At 41.8% G+C, this 19821-nt stretch overlaps 3 protein-coding genes across 8 annotated transcripts in view; 2 read left to right on the top strand and 1 right to left on the bottom strand.

The window, feature by feature from the left end:
- si:ch211-14a17.10 (uncharacterized) overlaps positions 1 to 1847 on the top strand; it is a 34522-nt gene extending 32675 nt beyond the window's left edge. For all 5 annotated transcript variants that reach the window (XM_078935500.1, XM_078935499.1, XM_078935501.1 and 2 more), the window contains 4 exons: positions 316 to 375; positions 465 to 611; positions 824 to 871; positions 1106 to 1847. In XM_078935500.1, the coding sequence (XP_078791626.1) occupies positions 316 to 375; positions 465 to 611; positions 824 to 871; positions 1106 to 1656 (806 nt within the window). In that variant the 3' untranslated portion in view covers positions 1657 to 1847. The remainder of the gene's footprint in view (positions 1 to 315; positions 376 to 464; positions 612 to 823; positions 872 to 1105) is intronic.
- Positions 1848 to 1852: 5 nt separating this feature from the next.
- Positions 1853 to 2997, bottom strand: c17h14orf119 (chromosome 17 C14orf119 homolog). Its single transcript, XM_004079040.5, has 2 exons — positions 2293 to 2997; positions 1853 to 2197 (listed from the first exon to the last, which is right to left on the bottom strand). The coding sequence occupies exons 1-2, from the start codon at positions 2713 to 2715 to the stop codon at positions 2024 to 2026; spliced, it is 597 nt and encodes a 198-aa protein (XP_004079088.1). The 5' UTR covers positions 2716 to 2997; the 3' UTR covers positions 1853 to 2023.
- On the top strand, positions 2989 to 19583 carry acin1a (apoptotic chromatin condensation inducer 1a). Of its 2 annotated transcripts, none has more exons than XM_023965322.2 (18): positions 2989 to 3360; positions 5145 to 5210; positions 5336 to 5447; positions 5523 to 5578; positions 5678 to 8293; positions 9434 to 9586; positions 10181 to 10257; positions 13678 to 13735; positions 14162 to 14201; positions 14713 to 14837; positions 15672 to 15815; positions 16257 to 16452; positions 16566 to 16711; positions 16828 to 16935; positions 17033 to 17140; positions 17219 to 17522; positions 17610 to 17701; positions 18350 to 19583. In XM_023965322.2, the coding sequence occupies exons 1-18, from the start codon at positions 3223 to 3225 to the stop codon at positions 18677 to 18679; spliced, it is 4869 nt and encodes a 1622-aa protein (XP_023821090.1). In that variant the 5' UTR covers positions 2989 to 3222; the 3' UTR covers positions 18680 to 19583. The 2 variants fall into 2 exon arrangements, with proteins under 2 accessions (XP_023821090.1, XP_023821089.1); XM_023965321.2 differs by having other exon boundaries at positions 14695 to 14837.
- The last annotated feature ends 238 nt before the right edge of the window (positions 19584 to 19821 follow it).

Raw genomic sequence — 19821 nt, 5'->3', positions numbered from 1 at the left:
CTTTTTTTTAACAATCAGTATTTACGTTTAAGTACATGTATCCGCTATTTAAATTTAAATCCAGGTTGGGTTTATATGTTTTTTTTTAAGTTCATCTCGTATTTTAAAAAGCTCCCTTGCTGTTTTTAATTAAATATTTTTTATTTCACCAATGCAAGTTTTACTTTTGTTAAATTGAACTCTTTTTTGATAATCAAGCTTAGTTGATTTAGGTATAGAATTTTTAAAAAATCAATATTACATTAATATACAATCATTAATTAGGTTAATAATAATTAACCCAGATACACTAAGTTAGTTTAAATCTTCTTTCAGACTTAAAGCAGCAAATGGAAGAACTGAAGGAGTGCTGTACTGTCAACACCAAATGCGAAGGTGACACCCTTGTTTTCTCTGCACATACATACGAAGACCTCACGCAAATTCAGCCATTCGGCATTAAAATCAAACATTTGATCAAACAGATCTCCAGAAAAAACTGCAGCAGAGCCAAGAAGATGCCGATCGCCTCCTGCAGCAGCTGGAAGAGAAAGATGGCGCCCTCAAACGCCTCCAGCAGAACTTTGAAGAACAGAACGAACAGAAAGTCAAACTCCAGGAAGACCACGACAGTATGTGGAAAATGGATAAATACCCACAAACACACAGCAGCTGAGTTTTCTGTAGAACTGGAAAGAGACTTTTGTGCTCTTTGAATCGTTGTGCTGCTTTTTTTGTCGCAAATGGGCAAAAGCAAAACCAAATTGGGGATATGTTTAGTGTTACGATCAGCATTACTCAGGATGTAGTCCGATATAAATAAAATCTTCTTCCTCTTTCTCAGATCTTCTGAAGAGACTTGTAGATTTGGATGAAAAGACCATCTATGCCAGTGAGTCACAAAATACATTTTTAATGATGTCTTTCAATCTGAAGAATCTTTGATACCTGATTTTAGTAATAGCTACTCAAACCTTTACGAATTCAAACTGTAAATTATTATTACAAAGCCATAGAAAAAATGCTTAGTTATACTTGAACATTTTGATTCATTAGAAGAAATGAAAACCTTTGGAAAATTGTAATTTTGCTAATGTTTGAACAAATGTGCATCTTTTGTTGACAGCTAAATTGACCTTGGATCCAAACACTGCACACCCAAGAGTGGATCTGTCTGCAGATAGAACAGAGATGTTCACCCTTCCAGAAATAGCTCCAGTTCAAGACAACCCCGGCAGATATGACACGGCTCTTGCTGTCCTGGGAAGCACCGGCTTCAACAAAGGCAAAAATTATTGGGAGGTGTCTGTGGCCGGGAAGTCGTGCTACCACCTTGGGATGGCCAGTGAATCTGCTCCAAGAAAGGGATCGCTATCGTTCAGGCCAAGGAATGGCTTTTGGACAATAGTCCTGAACAAACAGGGTCAGCTCAAATCTATCGATCAAAGAATCACCACAATTCCGATTGAGGTTCACCCCCTCAGAATTGGTGTCTTATTGGATTACGAAAAGGGGGTCATTTCTTTTTTTGACGCTGGTTCCAGATCTCATTTGTACTCTTTTACGGGTCAGGCGTTTACAGACAAAATCTACCCGTTTCTCAATTACTGTGTTGAGGATTCTACAAATCCAATAGTTATGCTTTCCCCTGGCTCCACTGACTGGATCAAGTCATAAGCACATATATCAATAAAAAAAATTCAAATAAGAATCAATTGACTAGAGGAATTTAACCATTAATCTGTAATAGCTGCTGTTCTTTTTAAAACATGAAATCAAATGTACAATCCCATTTCTCTGTCATTGTGTTACATGCAAACTTGACATTCTGTGATGTTTTCTCTGCAATAAAACATGTTTATTTCACACCAGAGGCATTATTAGGTCTTTATTTATTTATTTTATTCATCAAAAAAGTACACTTTAGAATGAAGGTTTTCTGAAAGTGTAGAGATCTCAGTAAAAAATTGTTTTAGCTGAACAAACTGTAGTAAGTTAACAGGGGGGAAATTAATATGAAAAAGTTTTTTTTTTTAAACACAGCTCAGTCTCTTCCTGCTGTGCCAGCAACACTTTTGTAAAAGAGGGCGACAAAAGTTGGGTCGTGCTCCTCCAGCATGTGCAGAAAGTGATTCCTCTCCTCCTCTCTCCATGACTCAAACCACTGGGTCCAGAGGCGCAGCTGGCATTCAAAGATGTTTGGCAGCTTATCCTGAACCTGTTGGAGAATCATAAGAAAGGGTTTAATGCAGCAAAGATCACACACACACACACCCAAAAAAAATTGCATCTATTTTTAAGTGGTGCAAGTACCTGAAGAGTACTGAGGGAATCTAGCAAGGTGCACACTTTTCCCGGCACAGCTTTGCCAAGAAGATCCTGCAGGAACCTTTCTCTCTGGGAGGAGCTCCAGCCCTGGAACCAGCTCAGGACGCAGCGCTGCTCCTGTAGGGTCACATAGGAGATGGGCTCTGGGGGATCTTGGACATGATCTGAGCTCTGAGCGGCACAGGACAGGTTCTCCAAGCGGAGAGGGCTGGCTCCAGCACGTGGAGCTGATGGAAAGTCGTATGAAGGGCTAGGACTCGGAGTGGAGAGACCAGCTCCACTTGTTAGGGTATAGAAGACACCTGGTCCGTTTGGGGGATTACAGGTGCTGTTGGAAGGAACAAAACTCTGGATCTCAGCGGGCTGCTGTGGATGTGACCCTTGGTTGACTTGATTAAACCACGACATCTCTGAATAGAAGTTGGTGGTCCCCGCACTCTGTTGCCCCTCTGCAAAATTGCAGCAGCAAAAAATCCTCGAACCTCTAACATTTACACATAACTTAATTCAGACACGCGCTACTTTAAAAACGGCAGGATTTGATGAAATATCTGAGCATGTGACGTGATACGTCTTCACTTTCATAAACTGTAACGACGTAATTCAGCAAATAAAACGCCAAAAAAGACCGGACTCTGCAGAAATCATAGATGCTAGCTAGGAGCTAACAAAATATTGACAGGAAGTGACGTAGTTTTCCGGTGTGGAAAGTATTAATTAAACGCTATTAAAAAATATTTAGAATATGCGTAGGTGGAACTAATGAGTACGACCATCATTCTTGTATATTTGGATCTTTGGTATTTTCATTTCACATTTTCTAGTTTGAATGTTTGGTTTGGGGGAAGTCGACAGCGATGACGCTCGTGCAGGAAGGCGTTGCTCTGGCTGGAAACCCGACTAGAGGATCGGAAAATGGCGGACCTTGAAGACGTTACGCTGGACGGGAGACCGCTTCAGTCCCTCCGAGTTGCGGATTTAAAAGCAGCTCTCGAGGAAAGAGGGCTGTCGAAAAGCGGGCAAAAGAATGCTCTCATTAAAAGACTCAAAGGGGTAAGCTGTACTGCAGCACACGACTCCAGCTAACGTTGACCAGAAGACGGGCTGATGCTCCCTCTCGAGAGGGCCATAACCGAGTATCGTTACTGCATAGCGTTAGCAGACTTCTTCTTGGGGATGGCGTCCAGCTGGAAATGTGCTGTGTTTTGCGTCGTGTTTGTTCACAGATTTTTGTGTAAAGAGATTAAATCTGTCCAGCACCGGTGATAGTTTAATTAACTTAGTGGCTAATCTTGAGCAGTGTGTTGGTTTGATGTTTGCTAGCTAGCCAGTTAGCTTACAGGCTAACGCAGTGAGTAGTGTCGGCCTTAGTAAGTCAGTGACAAGTCCCGTCTCTGTATACATTATGCAGCCGTCATGGCGCGTTTTTAGCGCGTGAGTAATAAAAAAAACACCATTAGAACTGTTGGGTGTTTAAAAACTTTTTGCAGCTGTGATTCAATCATCTTATTTAATGAGAAACATTTTCTAGACGTTGCTATGGCTGCCTTAAGATAGTGGCCGAGATGCTCGAACTGCTATGGGTCAAGTTTGAGAAACTTTGTTTACATTCCTACAAGTCTTTGGTTTACACTGAAATTTAATTAGCTAATTATTTTTTAACTTGTGTTGAACTATCTATTAAATTGGTTGATATTTAGTAAAATATTAAAAAAAAAAGTTTAAATTTTTTTCTTTTTTAGGAAAACCGCAAATTGATGCTACAAAATTGGTCTGCCAAAGTAGTTATTTTTAAGTCACAGCTGCAAAGAATTTAACCTAATGAATTGAAATAAATAAAAATCTATGCATTACTGTTAGTGCTAGAATAGACATGATAATGTTTAAAGACCCACTCCGATATAATGCTGTTTTTTTTGTTTGTTTTTTTACATGTTCTTGTACCAATTTCTGATAGAGGACCTTTGTTAAAATGATAAAGATTAAAATAGCTTTTTTGAGTAATTCTTTATTCCAATCGTTTTGAATAAGGAGCAGACAAAAAAAGTGTTTGAAAAAACCTGTGGGTGTGACATTTACAAACGAAAAGCCGCAAGCTTTTTGCTCTACCCCATTCTGATGCACCCACCTGCAGGCAAATAGGTCCATGTACCTCTTCATTGTCCTAGTCTGAGCTGGCTCAAAACTGGATAGCTCCAACATTGCTTGCCTTTTTAAAAAAAAAAAAAAAGTTTTTTTGCACTGGTAATCTTGTTGTGGGGTTGTGAGCGGCTGTAAGCTAGCGGAAGGGAGTGTAAGTGTGGGCAGGTTTACACATCTCTGAGGCAAATTTCTAATGAACTACTGCCGCTCTGTAAAAAACGATGTCTTAGGAAATGACCCAGGTTTTTTTTTTTTATATTGGCCAAGAACAGCACAATCATAGTCAAAAGGACCACTGGGAACACTTTTATAATAGTTAAAAAGATGATTGTAGTAAGACTTTAAAGTGGTTTCCTTTCAGCACAAACAACGTTTAATGTTTGCTTCCCCTTTTAAAGATCAACACAACAGATTTTTGCTTGTTTAATCTCTGATCTGGTGGCTTTGTTGGACATTGTCCCCCTCTATCTATTCATCACTTTCACATTTGATTACAAACTAAAGTTTTATTGAAGATTAAAGTAAATTATTTTACATTGTTGGCATGCAAAGAAACAGATTTATTCATGGAAAAACAGTTTTTTGTTTTTTTTTACTTTACAAGAACATACATTAATATTTCCGGGTTGTATTTTGTAGAGTAACCACATATTATTAAAATAATAGTATAATCAAGTCTGTGCTTTTAATCACAGGCTCTCATGCTCGAGAATTTGCAGAGAACGTCTACACCTCACATTGGTCTCCAGCCAAACTCTCAGGTAAAAGTCTCAAAGATTACAAAAGTTGAAGCGCAGAAGCATTGCAGTAGGGCATGATTGCTCCTATGTACTGGAAACCCTTATTTTATGACTTGCGTGCCTTTTTTGATGTTTGCCCTGAACAGATTGGTGAAGAAATGAGCCAGAACAGTTTTATTAAACAGTATTTGGCTAAGCAGCAGGAGCTTCTGAGGCAGCGTCTGGAAAGAGAGGCTCGGGAAGCATATGAAACAAACGGTAAGCACTGCTTTCTGCTTTATGGCTTGTGCAAAGTCCGGTGAAATATCAATGTTCATGTTTATTTGTAAACAGAACAACAGGACCACGCAGACGTTAACAACAGTACACAATGCCCTCCCCCTGCCCAGGTTAGTCGGCTTATTTTTCACCTTGAGATTTATATTTCCCTTCAAAAAGCTTAATGAAATGGCTCATATTTGAAAATATATGTATTTTTTTCCTATCAGGATATCACACAGGGAATAGCAGGGCAACACATGCCACCTGACCCAGAGTTTGGGTCACTGAATGCAGGACAAGGAAACGCTAATCAGGAAGCTGACGTGTCCAGTCCACCTGCTTCTGGCTCTGTATCCATGCGGGTTCCTGCTGTTGAGCAAAGGCAAGATCGAGGCTTCGCGTCCGGTGAAGCTGCAGGCGACAGCGACGACGATGACAGCGAAGGTGGAGAAGAGGAACGCAACGACGATGACTGGGACAGTAACGCTCGAAGGAGAAATTTCCGAGAACAAGCCAGAGTCCCCGCAGCAAGGGAGAGGTCAGGGGTATCCCGGCAACCACAGCAGCAACACATCCCTCCCCTTTTGTCTCCTCAACTCCGCCAACCAACACCTCCTCCCTCCCCTCCTCCAGAGTTATCATTTCCTTTACCTGATACCCCAAAGCAGAGCCCACCCAGTCCCGATGTCGCCCCAGCCAGACACTCACCCAGTACCTCCAGCTCCGGTTCCTCCAGCAGCGACAGCCGCAGTAGCAGTCCAGAACCGCAGAGGGGTGCACACGCTGAGCGCAAGCCTGGCCCACTGACCCTGCTGGCACGCAAAATGGCATCAGAGGGGGCTTTCTCTGGACCAAGTTGGCATGGCACAGCGGGAGAAGGCGATATGCAAGACAACAGGTCTCTAGAGGGTCTGGTATCTGCCATCACTCACACAGCAAATACAGCAGGCCATATATCATTTCCCATGATTCCAGGAACCCACCAGAGTGTCTCTGGTGCGCATTCTGCTCACACCGAAGTGCCTGTGAGTGTCCTAAGAGCCACAGTGGTAGACGAGAAGGACAGACAGTTTCAGGAAAATGAAAAAGCACTTGAGTTGGAACGGCAGGAGAAGATGAAGAAGCTCGAGCAAGAAAGAGCACTTGCTCTCGAGAGGGAAAAAGCTCTGGAAAGAGAGAAATTGGAGCGACAGCAAGCCTTAGAAAGGGAAGAAAAAGAGAAGGCTTTACAGCGGGAAAGAGAACTTGCTCTGGAAAGAGAAAGGCAGGAGAGGGAGCAAGCGTTGGCTAGGGAAAGGGAGGAGCTAGAAAGGCAGAAGGAGCTTGAAAGACAACGAGCTCTGGAGCAAGAACGCCTGCAGAGAGAAAGAGAGGAGAAGGAAAAGCGGGAGCGGGAGGAAAGGGAGAGGCAGCTGGAGTTGGAGAAAGCCAGGGAGCGGGAGAGAAAACAGCAAGAGATTGAACAGGCTCTGGAACAAGCAAGATTGAAGAGAGAAAGAGAAGAGGCAGAGAAAAAGGAGAAGGAAAGAGTCGAGAGGGAAAGAGCTTTGGAGCTTGAACGGCTTGAAAAGGAAAAAATTGAGAGGGAGAAAGCTTTGGAGAAGGAGAGAATGGAGAAGGAGAGAATTGAGAGAGAAAAAGCTTTAGAGCTCCAGAGAATAGAAAGAGAAAAAGCTCTAGAGCAAGAAAGACTGGAGCAAGAGAGGAAGGAAAAAGAAAGAGTTGAAAGAGAGAAAGCACTTGAGCTTGAGAGAATAGAGAGGGAAAAACGAGAAAATGAAGAAAAAGAGAGGCTTGAAAGAGAGCGAGCTTTAGAGCAGGAAAGAATTGAGAGGGAAGAACGAGAGAAAAAGGAGAAGGAGGCAGCTCTAGAACAGGAGAGGTTGGAGAGGGAAAGGGCTGAAAAAGAAAGGCAAGAACAGTTGGAGAAGGAGAAGGCTCTAGAGCAGGAGAGACTTGAGAAGGAAAGAGCTTTGGAGCTGGAAAGACAGAAAAAGGAGAAAGCTTTGGAAGAAGAAAGAGAAAGGGCTCTGGAACGGGAAAGACTGGAGAATGAGGAGGCCATGAAGAAGGAAAAGGAGGAGAAAGCAAAGCTTATTAGCACAGAAAAGGAGAGTGAGACCTGCCTTTCTCCATCCAAACCCAAACCTGGTCCCGGGATTGGTCTGACTTCCCTGCCCGATCCTTCACTCCTGTCTACAGGAACAGCTAGAAACCTGCCGACAGAAGCAGGAGAGCGTGGAGATGTTGGTGCTCCGGTGACGACGAGTGAAGCTCAGGCAGCAAAGACTGAAGTAACCGTGTCCCCGCATAAGAGGTTTCACTTTGTACGGGTCTCCCCGAGTCAACCCCAGTCCTCATCCACTCCTATGGTTATCAAGCGGCCTCGCACGTTCTCAGACACCCCTCAGCCCAGAGGTCAACCCATCACCGCATCAAGCAGTGCCAAAGAGCAACAGCTTGAACGGCAAGTGTCCCCCCTTAAGCAGCAAGACCCACAGAATCTGACAAATCGAGAAGTTTCAACTGCAGCAGGTCAGTCTGAGCAGAAAGACGCAGCTAAACCTGCGGCGCACCAGAGTCAACAAGAGGAGACCAAAAGGCTTGTGTCTGAAGAAAAACGGGTTGATTCAGCAAAGGCTTCAAAACAAGACGAGGAAAGCAAGGGTTCTGTAAGCGCAGACACTCCAGAACAGAAGAGTACTGATGCAAAGAAGAAAAAAACAAGATCGTCATCATCTAATGACTCCTCCTCTTCAGAGTCAGACTCTGGATCTTCATCATCTCGCTCATCGAGCTCGTCCTCATCTTCTCAGGATAAAAGTTCTTCAAGGGGGAGAGAGGTGAGACGAGCACACTCTTCTGATAGTTCCTTTAAAGAACCCCGCTTGTAAAAAGTCCCTGTTTACTATTAATTTAGCAGTTAGTCATTATTGATTATTAAAAGCTGAATCGATTGAGAAACAAAAGACAGTTTATGGGGTGTACAGTTTCCCTCACCTAAAATTGTTTGCATTGCAAGGTTTTTGGTTTTTGTTTTTACAAAAAACAACAACGTTCAGGAGTAATTGGGACAGGAGCAGAACAGTCATCTTGCTGCATTACTGTTTTTGTTAAATTCATAGTTTACAAAGTTGCAAACTTGTGCAAAATCGGTTAATGAACTAAAGGTCCTCAGTTTGCAGCTTTTGCTGCCCTCGTCAGCTACTTTTATTATTCTCTCTCACAACTGTTTACTTAAGGTCACACATCATTACAGTATTAGTCAAATTTGGCACACACAGCTCACTTGAAATTTTTGTTCCTTCAGGTAATCCGTGATTATTGGTCTATTTAACCTGTTAAAATTTGTGGATTTTTTTTTTTTACGTGAAAAACTAACATGAGTGCTGTTATCTGCCAAAAAAAAGATGGAAGAAAATGCTTTTAAGGACAAGAGTGTGTAAATTTGTTAGATTGATGTACTTTTCTAAAAGAAGATGTTTTGTTTGAGTCACTCGAGTTTTAAGCCTCATCCTGTAACGTTTTCTACAATTGTTTATTGTGGACAAAGAGCTTTTGTGTAGAAATGCATTGATATTTTTTAAAAGCATTTTGTATCAAAGACATGCAACAAATGGCAGTCCACTCCTCTTAGAGGAATAAATCCTTTTTTTTTTTTGCCAGACATGCAATTAAACAAATAAATCTACATTCTATACATCTACAGGCTTTGGCCTTGTTGGAAACGTGTTTCTAGAAGCCTTCAGGACTAGGACTTCAATGTTTTTAAAATGCACATCAGCATGCTATGGCTTTCATGAAACACTGTTATGTTGTCATCAATATTGAGGCACGGGATGTCCTAAATGGAGAACTTAAGAAAGCAGCAGTTTTGAGTTTGGACAAATAGTTAAAGTTGTAAAAATAAGCTAAATTAAAGCTTTTTTTGTCATGTTTTCCATGCTCACAGTATTAAACTGCTCTCCGTTTTTGCCTTTAAGGAGGGGAAGCGTGAAAGGGCTTCCTCCCAGCACCACATGGACACAACAGAAGCCCAGGCAGAGGTCTTGAAAGAAACTAAAAACGTCTCTCTTTGTAGAAATGTCAATTCCATAGAGAACAACAACAATATTGATGGAGAAACTCCCAACAAGGTCAGTTGTTAAGTTTATTTTCCATATTTTTAAAGAAATATTGTTTTATTTTCTAAAATAAACAGCAGAGCTACAGTTGTTGAAAATTTGCTGATTACTTAATTATTTGTCTTTAAACTGCTGTTTGTAAACTTCCTGATGTGTTTTATGAATGAGTTTTACATTTCAATCCTCTTTAAATACAATAACCAATAATGTTTGGTCAGAGTTAAACTTGTTTTGTCTAAAAAGGTCCTCTGTTTAACGTTTAATGTTTAGCTTTTCATTTTGATGTGACCAGTAATTTGTCGAAAACAAGGTCTCTTTAGAAAAAAACTTAATTCTAAATTGATAAATCCGCCAGTAAATAGTTGTAACTCCTCCAACAGATTCCGTTATCTTTGGCTGCAAAAAAATATTTAATCTTAATTTGTATAGAAAACAAGATTTTTATTTATTTAGATTGATTTGTTTTCTTATCCTTTTGAAATAGTTTTTATCTAAGCTCTGACATAAAAGAACGACCTTTTCTCACCACAACCTATTTTTTCTTTCCTCTTGTACTTCCCTTCTGTACAACTCTTACTTTTGAACTCCTCTTACTTAAATAAACAGCACCTGTCTGAAGCAACAACCAGAGAATCCAGACAGACCACAGAAAATGAAGAAGAGGAGGAAAGGGGCAAGCAAAGGTCAGCCTTTTATAGTGCTTATTTTTCCTGACACACCCATGCAATAAACACATGCTTGTCCGATTAAAGAAAAACAACTGCACACATCTTCACAATGAGACACCAGAATTTCACCAATAGTTTCCCAGATAAGATTTTTATTTCTTCCACTGCATTTGTTTTTGTTTAGTTACTTGTAGAAACTTTGATCAAAACTTCCAACTGTACTTAGATTACTGACTTTTCTGATTAAAGGTTTTTAATTAAATTGAGACTGCGTAAATTAACACTTTGTAGATTTATTAATAAAATCGTATAAATGCTCATAAATGGGTATATACATTGGTATTTTTGTGTTCTCTTCCTTATTGCCGACTTAATGTAGTCGGCACACTTGCACCACAAATAAAAATACAGGAATAACCAGAACAGTGAAGCGTTGAACGTATTTTGTTAAAAAGAAGTTGTATCTTCATTCTACTTGATAATATCTGCCCTAAAGTAACTTGTTTTAAATTTTGCCCTGTCTATTTTCTCTTGGCAGAAAAACAGATTTCTCAAATACATTTTCATTCACTTGTCCCAATAGTCATAGTTAGGTTTTCCAATCACAGTCACAGATGTGTAAATCTTACACCTACAGCATCCAAATTTTTCCAAACCTGTGAAAAATAATGTACTGATGTCTGGAGATCAGTGAATTTCTGCATGGTTTATACCTTCTGCACAGCAGGTTTGCTTGATACTTCAGTATTGCTAAAGGTTCTACATTCAGCCGACAGTGGTTTAATGACTAAGTGAACCCAGCAGGACCGGGATAATGGATGTTGAGGTCTCCAAAATTCTGCAGTCAATCACTACAGACCTCCAAACTATGTAGCAATCGGTTACATCTGAGTTTAGTTGTTCACAAGAAGACAGGACTTGTTTGTCTGTATTGTGTGAAGTTTATGTGTCGGTGGATGTGTTAGGAGCAAGGCGTGGCTCCTTATTTAAGATAAAAGGAACTCTGAATCTTTCTGCATAATAAAAGCTTTTGGACAATTCCATACTCCCAACTTTCTGGAAAAAGTTTGGTCTTTTTCTGTTCCAACATGACTGTGCATCAGCGTCGAAAGCGGGGCCCATAGAGATAAACCTGGCTGTTTTGCACACAGTACTGACATCAATCTGAAAGACCTTTTTAGGAAATTGAGGAAAATCTGGGACCCAGTCAGTGTTTGGCTTCACAAATTGGCATCCTATTTATTATGAATGGAATTTTAAATAAGTTCATGTAAGTGTAAAGGTTGGTGAAATGATAATAAAGGTGAAATACCTCTAGGGTTTCATTTGAAAGACCTGAAAGTTTTTAAAGACCCACTGCGATCATCTTTTTAATCCATTGTAAAGGTTTTCCCTGTGGTCTTTTAATTATGATTATGCAGTTTTTCACCCCCCAAAAAACATGACTTTTTCTGTGGAGCAGCTGTAATTCATTTGAAATTTGTCGGAGTTGTGGGCAGGACTGTTGGTGTGGAGCAACCCCGCCCCCCCTTTCCCTTTCTGTTACTTAGAACTCTGTTTAAGCGCTCTCCCGCTACTTTATGCCCCTTCACATCCCCAACCTAACATTACCGGTGACAACAGAAATTAAGAGGATTATCAGTCCTCCAGCCATACAGTTTTGAGGCAAATACCAGCTCAGGCGAGGACAGCGGTGACGTGCACAGATCTAGCCGTCTACAGAATAAGATCTTTTTCAAACCGCATTTTTTTCTTTTTTCCAGTCTTCTCTTAAATCCCAATGATTTTTTTTAGGCTTTATTTTCTTTATAAATGTTAATAAATGTTGTCCATCATGAGAAAAATGTCAAGGACATTCTGCTTTTTTTTTTTTTTTGCTGTGAATTATTTTAAAATAAATTTTTGAGGGCAGGTCATAAACGTGAACATTAAATGAAACAGGATATTGCTGCAATGGCTTCATTGGAAACCAATATGAACTAATTAAGACGTTCACGGAGGATTGTTTTTATTATTAATTTTTTACGACAAACAGGCGATTTTATTTTTAATTTTTAAAGCATGATAATGTTCGATGCCATTAGATTAAAGCATTTCTAACATTTAAAATCTCTTTGGCTTGGATTAGCGTTCAGGCGTTATACGAGGCCACCTTAAATTTGGAGTGGAGGTGGAAACGCGGGTCCGTTTTCTCATTTCTGCCTTCGTTCGTTGCATCATGTCTGCCCTGTTGCCGGATTTAGCCTCCGCTGCCGGCCCGTAGGTGTCTTCGCCGCGGCTTGGCGGAGGGAGAAGCGATGCTTGATGAGTCGCAGGTTGTTCGTGAAAAAGCCGCCGCCGCTGCTGCTGCGGAGGTTTTCATAGCAGACGAGCTTTCGTTGAAGGGAACGGAAGAGAAGAAAAGCCAGGCGACGCAGCCTCTTCATTTGCAGGCGCGACTGCTCTCTGCGTTAAAGCTAATGCACCCGACGGGATTTTAGTTCGCCTCCTGAATGGTACCGAAATGGGTGCGCGTGCATCTAGAAGATTGTACACTCCACGCGCTCATGTCGGGGTTTTTTTCCAGCAGAAACTCTGAGGTTTGGATCAGCTCTGATTCGGAAGGACTAACTAAGCAGGCTGAGAGATGAGTGACTTAATGTGAGCTGCTTAACACACCCGTTGCTTAAGCATCAAAAATCCATCTCAATTTAACATGATTCATTTGTTACAAATGAATCATGTTAAATATTATTTGTTACCCTGCTTTTAGATTTTGCTTCTCTAGATCTATTCTCAAAGTGTTCCCAATAGTCTTTTAATTTTGATCATGCCGTCTTTAGCCGAATTCTAAAAACCTGTTTTCTAGAACATAGTTCTGCTGCGGTAGGAGTTTCCTCTGAGTTGTTGGTAGGACTGTTGGTGCAACGTGAACATGCTTTCATAATCAATTGTCCCTTTGTTGACACACTCTCACCGGTATCTTACAGCCCTCCACACCCCAAACCTAATAGTAGCAGTGCAATAGAAATGGCTTGGAACTATACAGCCATACAGTTTTGGGCCAGATACCTGCTCAGATGAGAACAAAGACGTACGTGGATCTAGTCGTCTACAAGTGGATGCATCGGAATGGAGCTGGAAGCTTGTTAACCTGCTGATTGTAGTTTCTACATAACTACAAGCTTTTTCAAACTGAAGTTTCTTGTCTGCTCCCGATTCACCTCGATTTGAATAAAGAAATACTCAGAAACACAGTTTTTACTCTTCATGTTCTTTATGCATGCCGTCCATCAAGAGAAAAATGCTGCAAGACCATGTTAGAATAGAAACAGGTTTTTAAAATGATTTATTGTGTGTACTTACTGTCCTGTACCTGCTGTTATATGGTTCCCCAGCTGACGATCTGTTCATCTATTCTCTTTTCTGGTCTTGTGTACTTTCAATGCACAACAGGCAGGGAAAGGAGACAGCCATGGTAGATTCACAGAAGCTCTCAGAGACTGGAGAGGAGGTAAGGCCCCCGAGGAATCGATAACCAATAAGTTTAAGCGTTCACTAATGATTAGTATGACCCTGTTATACTCTCTGAAAATATGCTGATAGATATAGTATCAAAAGAAACGTATTCTAAATGTATCTTGTCTCGAAAAAAATGTATCTTTTTACTGTGATGTTGATCTAGAAAATGTGTTGCTATAAAATTGCCATAAAAATAAATATTTTTAAAAGGCATTGAGAAAACCGGAGCAAAAGGAGGAGGTGGTCCATAGCCACCCGTCTGCCTGTGCTTTATCCCAGCTTTGACTGTTGACTCATTTATCGTTTTACTGTAATTACAAGACGTCTTCATATTTATTTAGTGTTGGCCGGTTTAAAGGATTAGCTATGGTTTCTCACTTTCTCTCCTTGTGTGGGTCTGTTTTCATCTTGTTTTCAGACGCCAAAAACCTTCTCAGCGCGTAAGATCTCTCTTGGCAGTGAGTACATCCTTCCCCACTTTAACCTCTTTTCTCCACCCTGTGATAATAAAGTGTGATTTGTTATCTAATGTCTAGTATAAGACAGAAACATGCATGTTCTCCCCATGCATGTGTGGGTTCACTTTGGGGACTCCGGCTTCCTCCTACAGCCCAAAAACATGCTTCATAGGTTCACTGGCTACTCTAAATTGTCCCTAGGTGTGAGTGTGAGTGTGCATGGGTGTGTGATCGTGGCCCTGCGACAGACTGTCCAGGATGTATTCTGCCTTTGGCCACGACTGGCTGGGATAGGCGCCACCGGCATCCCTGTGACCCAGACAGGGACAAAAATGGGTTTTACGTTTTTATGCTGCTTTTATGTTATTCATAATGTCTATTTTTATGTTCTGGAATGTAAATAAATGATGGGATCTCTATTTTGTCATAGCCTTTTTTAAATGTTCTGTTTTTGTTTCACCACCTTACTTTAGTTTTTACAATGTCTTACCAGACAACAAATCATCCCCAGGCACAAGCAGCGCAGAGGCGGAGCAGGAGGCTGGGGGAGTGGCTGGTCGCAAAAGGAGATGGGGCTCCAGCACGGTTGTCACTGCCAAGAAGCCTTCCATCAGCATCACCACAGATTCACTGAAGGTACTGGCAGCAGGTTATGGGAAGGGGCTCACATTTGAGAGCTTAGTCTGCACCACAGTTCATTTTGTTTCAATTTTTCTTACATTTGTTGTTCTTCCTTAGTGGTTCACACATGCAAACTTTAATCTGCACAAAAATGAGCGTCTTTGATTGCAAGGGGATCCTTGGTGCGTCAACATATAATGTAAATGAACTGATCCATGTTGCACAGAGCAGAAATGAACTGTAGGTTCTTCCCACTCCTTTTCAAGCAATAAATCAAGCTGACTTAATCTTAGTTAATTATCTCTATATTTAATTTAAGTGACTTTTTTGTTTTGTTTTATTTTTTGTCTTTTTAAACTATGCATTTCAATATTTCTGGAACGAGTTAGATAAATATTTATTTCTTTATTGCTTTGACTACAATGCTTGAAATAAATCAATAAATCAAATCAAAACCCTGTAGCCCTACAACTCCCTCCTTCCTTTAAGGTACACAGTATATGAAGGCGTTAATTAAGTTTTGGGCTGAAGATGGGCAAAACTGAGTAATTCTTTTTTCCCTCCAACTAAATTCTTTGTTTCATAGCAGTAAAAGTGCTGATCCGCTGATCCTGATATCTCAATCTGATCCTGTATCAACTGGTCAGGAAAGTTAGAAACTAAGTCATTTTCCTAATCATTTGGGTCATGCTGTACACAGGGCAGGTCCATATCACCACTGCTGTCATTTTCAACCCCCCGTTGTTTCACAACCACACTATCAGAAGCTCCCCACTTGTACCACAGCTTTGTCTTCAGAGCTGAGACCTACCATGGGGTGTTTTAAAAAAAATCTGTTTTTGCCTTCAGTCTCTGATTCCCGACATCAAACCCAGTTTGGGTCAGGAGGCAGTAGTGGATCTACATCCCGAGGAAGCTGCCCTCTCCGGGGCAGAGGAGGAAGACAGGGAGCGCTCGGAGCAGGACCTCCAAATCCGCCGCACTGTCACACAAGTTAGTATTCGCTGCTCAAACATAAGCTGGATTCATGATGATGTCTTTCATTCTGAAATCTTAGGTTCTTCTTTTAAAATTAGCATTAATTTAACCAACAAATCTCAAAGAGACCACAGGAAAGACCCGTCCAAGACTGGCAGCCGAAGAAAGCTGCAGATCACAGTTGACAGGCAACCCAGACCCAACGGGATCTTACCAAAACTTTAAGCCTGTTCAGAAAAACAACAGTTGTCATCTTTTTTTCTTTTCCAAGTTACTGGACTGACTAGATTTAGACTTCTATTCCCAGTTCTGCCCATGTTGAAGAAAAAACATTTCCAGACCATCATTTGAAAAAAGGTCCTAACTGCTCCTTTTTTTTTCTTCGGAAAAAGGAGAAACAAAGAAGATAATTTTTCTCCATTGATGTGGGCATGTCTTGCTATTCTTCTAACTAAGGTGGTGCACGCAGAAAGCCCGGAGAATGGGGAGAACGAGGCAAAGAGGAGCAGGCGACAGGAGGTAGAGGAGGAGGACTGTCGGGCTGAGCAAGACAGAATAAAGACCCAGGAGGAGCAGGTGGAGGTCTCCCTCCCTGGAACTGTGGAAGCCCAGATTCCAGCACACACCAGCCCTGATGTAGAAATGAACACTGGTAATATTCCACCTAGCAATGGATCTTTAACTATGCGTGACCCTCAAACATGCAAAAAAAAAGCCCTAAAAACAAGTAAAAGAAGTTGTTGACCCCCCCTTTTTTTTACCTAGTGACTCCCAGCGACACCCTCATTCGTCGCTCAATCAGCCAGCAGAAAACGGGCGTTTCCATCACCATCGATGATCCTGTCCGCACAGCCCAGCAGCCCTCCCCACCCCGAGGAAAAGTCTCCAATATTGTCCACATATGCAACCTGGTGAGGCCACTGCTTTTCTCTTTTTGCTCTGGTCCACCGATGGCGCCCCAACACGCCATGCTGATATTAATAAGTGTAGAGAATGTTGCATTGTGTGATGCCAAAATCTTGTTCAGGTGAGGCCGTTCACACTGGGACAGCTGAAGGAGCTGCTCAGCAGAACTGGAACGCTGGTGGAGGACGGGTTCTGGATTGATAAAATCAAGTCCCACTGCTACGTCACTGTAAGTCATGACAAAGGCTTGCATTGGGGCCTGTAGGGGTTCATCACCTGACTGTAAACTGGGTTTGTGTGGCTCCTGAGACCTTGTGTTTGTGTAGTATTCCAGTGTAGAGGAGGCAGTTGCTACACGGACAGCTCTGCATGGAGTGAAGTGGCCTCAGAGCAACCCAAAAGTCCTCAGTGTGGACTTCTGCCAGCAGGATGAGGTGAGACCTTTAAGGTCTTCATTGATACTCCAAATGTCTTGTTGTGTTCAGCAGTAAAACCTCATCTGTGTTGTGTAGTTGGACTTCCACAAAAGTTTGGGAACAGCAGAACGGCCGGGTGATGATCAGGGGCCCGGCCCCGGCCGTGGGCGAGCGCTGGGCCTCCCCCCGCTGCTTCCAGAGCGAGACCAATGGGCTGAACGGGAGCGGGAGATGGAGCGCCGAGAGCGGGCTCGGGCAGAGCGCGAGTGGGATCGGGACAAGATCAAGGAGTTCGGGAAGCATGGAGAGGACAAGGAGGGGGGTTCTCGGAGATCACGTTCCAGGGAGAGGCGACGTAAGGAAAGGGGAAAGAGCAAGGAGAAGAAGGCGGATAAGAAGGGTAAGGATCGGTGATTCAAAATTCATGTCGTGTCAAATTAGAAAGCATGTCAAATTGATTTTGTTTGTCTTTTGGGGGGCGTAACAGCTGATGAACCTCCTGCAAAGTTGCTAGATGATTTGTTCTGCAAAACTAAAGCAACTCCCTGCATTTATTGGCTTCCACTGACTGATGAACAGGTGAGGCTTAAATCCCTTTGTCTCTGTCTTGATTGTATTAGTGGTGTAGCGTTTAATTTAAAGATTTGATTCATATATTAGGTTAATGATACGATTCCTATTGAAAATGAACGATTCACTGACCTAAAATCAATCTTTAGTCAGAAGTGACTCAGATAAATACCTGGGTACTGAACAGTGCAGTTGAAGTTTTCCACATTCCTTGGATTTCTTTCCAGATAATAAAATGTAAATTACATATGTGAACAAACAAGAATGAATGGAAAATCCATGCACATTTTTAGTTTCCTATAGTTCCTCCTGCTATTGTTTTTTTACACGTCAAACAAAACATTACTAGAACATTCTACCACACTGGATGGTCACATGACTTTGTGCTAAATTCCAACTCTTTTACCAACTTGTTTTGGTAAACAAGCCTACTATGCCTCAATCCAAAGGTATTTTCTAATATCAATATTATTGATTGGTTTATTTTTGAAATGATTTTGTAAAGGTATTGGGCAATTTGATTACCAACTTGCCTCAGAGAGATGGATCCAGTTGGATTGTAGGAATTTACATTGATTCATGGATTATGTTGATTGATGCACCCCTACACTGCACAGATAGTCACCCCCCCTCCCCCCTCCCCTCTGCTTGTTATAGTATGTTCAGCGGCAAGCTGCCCGAGCAGAGCGGATGAAGGAGCGGGAGAAACTAAGGAAAGAGCTCGAAGAGGAGGAGGAGAAGAAAAGGGAAGAGGAACGCAAGGAACGAATGAAAGCCACAGGGGCCACAACCGGAGACCAGGGCGAGGGGGAGAAGGACAAGGACCGAGACAGGGAGAGGGACAGAAACAGAGACCGGGGCAGGGACCGGGACCGGGAGAGGGAGAATGACAAGCGCAGGGATAGCCATCGTAGACCAGGGGCCAGCGGGGCAAGCTCCAGCCGGCGTTCACGCAGCCGCAGCGACCCCAGAGACCGGAGGCGCTGATGGACTCCACCCTCTTTCTTTTGCCTTTCACTACATGTACTTTGTTACAATTTAAGACCCAAAAAAAACAACAAAAAAAAACTAATGAGGACCAACTGATGTCGATTCCATCTGTCACTTTCTTCAAAGCACATCAACACAGTGGCGCATAAGGGGACCATCCTGTTGTTGTTTTCAGAGTGCTGTACATCTCACTCCTGGCGAGGATTCAAATGGATTTCTTCACTCTCATCTCTTCAGCTCTCCGTTCTGGTTGTGTAGCGGTATGCCATCCCGGGTAGTTTGACTTCTGTACCCAAAGATTTCCCATTCGCTCCGACATTTAGGTGCCAACGAATGAATCCGAGTCGGCTGTTGCCCGAGTGGGAAACACTCGACGCATCAGTGAGAAGCCTTTTCTCCTCCTGCTGCATGCAGTGCAGGGCCGCTCCCAAGAGTCCTGCTGTTCCGCACAGACGGCGGCAGAAATCAGAAAATATTGGAATCGGCCTGTTTGGCATTTTGTACAGACGTATAAGATTATTCAAAGTTGAGTCTTTAAATAAGGCAGCTTTGGGGTATTTTTCACTAAGTGTGTAATAACTACTAAGGCGATGCAGTGTTCCTCTTTCTCTGTTGAAAAGAGACGAGATGATTCTCTGCAGGAGAAAATCTGTCACATCTACAATTTATGATTAAGTCCATGTTAAATCTATTTCCCTTCTTTGATTTCTCTCCTGTAGTGAGAGTACGGGCTGCAGAAGGGGGGGGGGGTCACGTTAAGACTTTCCTCACCAATGGTTTTAATATTGTTTTTAATTATTTTATCATTTTAGCATAAAGATTTGGATTTTTCTTTTTTTTATTTCTTTGAGTACACCCATCAGTGGTGAATGTACAAAAATAAAATTGAAATTTAAAATGACTCGTGTGATGTCTTTTTTTTTTTTTTTTAATTTCCCCTCTGTTCATCTTTTGATCTATCGTAAAAGCATTTCCTGTGGTCTTTTATGATTATGCCATTTTTACCTGAAAATTCATTAGAAATTCACCTCAGAGTCTAGGGCGACATTATGGATGTGGAGCAACTCCGCCCCCCCTTCCCCTCACGGTTGCAGAGTGGAGCAGGGAGCTCGTGGGCTGCAAAGCGTATTTTCTAAATC

The sequence above is a fragment of the Oryzias latipes genome, chromosome 17 (assembly GCF_053564925.1).
Source record: "Oryzias latipes strain Hd-rR chromosome 17, Olatipes_Hd-rR_3.1".
Lineage (NCBI taxonomy): Eukaryota > Metazoa > Chordata > Actinopteri > Beloniformes > Adrianichthyidae > Oryzias > Oryzias latipes.
The sequence above is the reverse complement of the archived record's forward strand: the minus strand, read 5'-3'. Positions and strand labels throughout refer to the sequence as shown.

Excerpts from the sequence above, each read along its gene's own strand:
- c17h14orf119 (XM_004079040.5), bottom strand. The coding sequence starts at position 2,715 with ATGTCGTGGTTTAATCAAGTCAACCAAGGGTCACATCCACAGCAGCCC. Across the intron at positions 2,198-2,292 it reads ATTCCCTCAGTACTCTTCAG|GTTCAGGATAAGCTGCCAAA; the intron begins GTACTTGCACCA and ends ATTCTCCAACAG.
- acin1a (XM_023965321.2), top strand. The coding sequence starts at position 3,223 with ATGGCGGACCTTGAAGACGTTACGCTGGACGGGAGACCGCTTCAGTCC. Across the intron at positions 5,211-5,335 it reads GTCTCCAGCCAAACTCTCAG|ATTGGTGAAGAAATGAGCCA; the intron begins GTAAAAGTCTCA and ends TGCCCTGAACAG. Across the intron at positions 17,523-17,609 it reads GAAGAAGGCGGATAAGAAGG|CTGATGAACCTCCTGCAAAG; the intron begins GTAAGGATCGGT and ends GGGGCGTAACAG.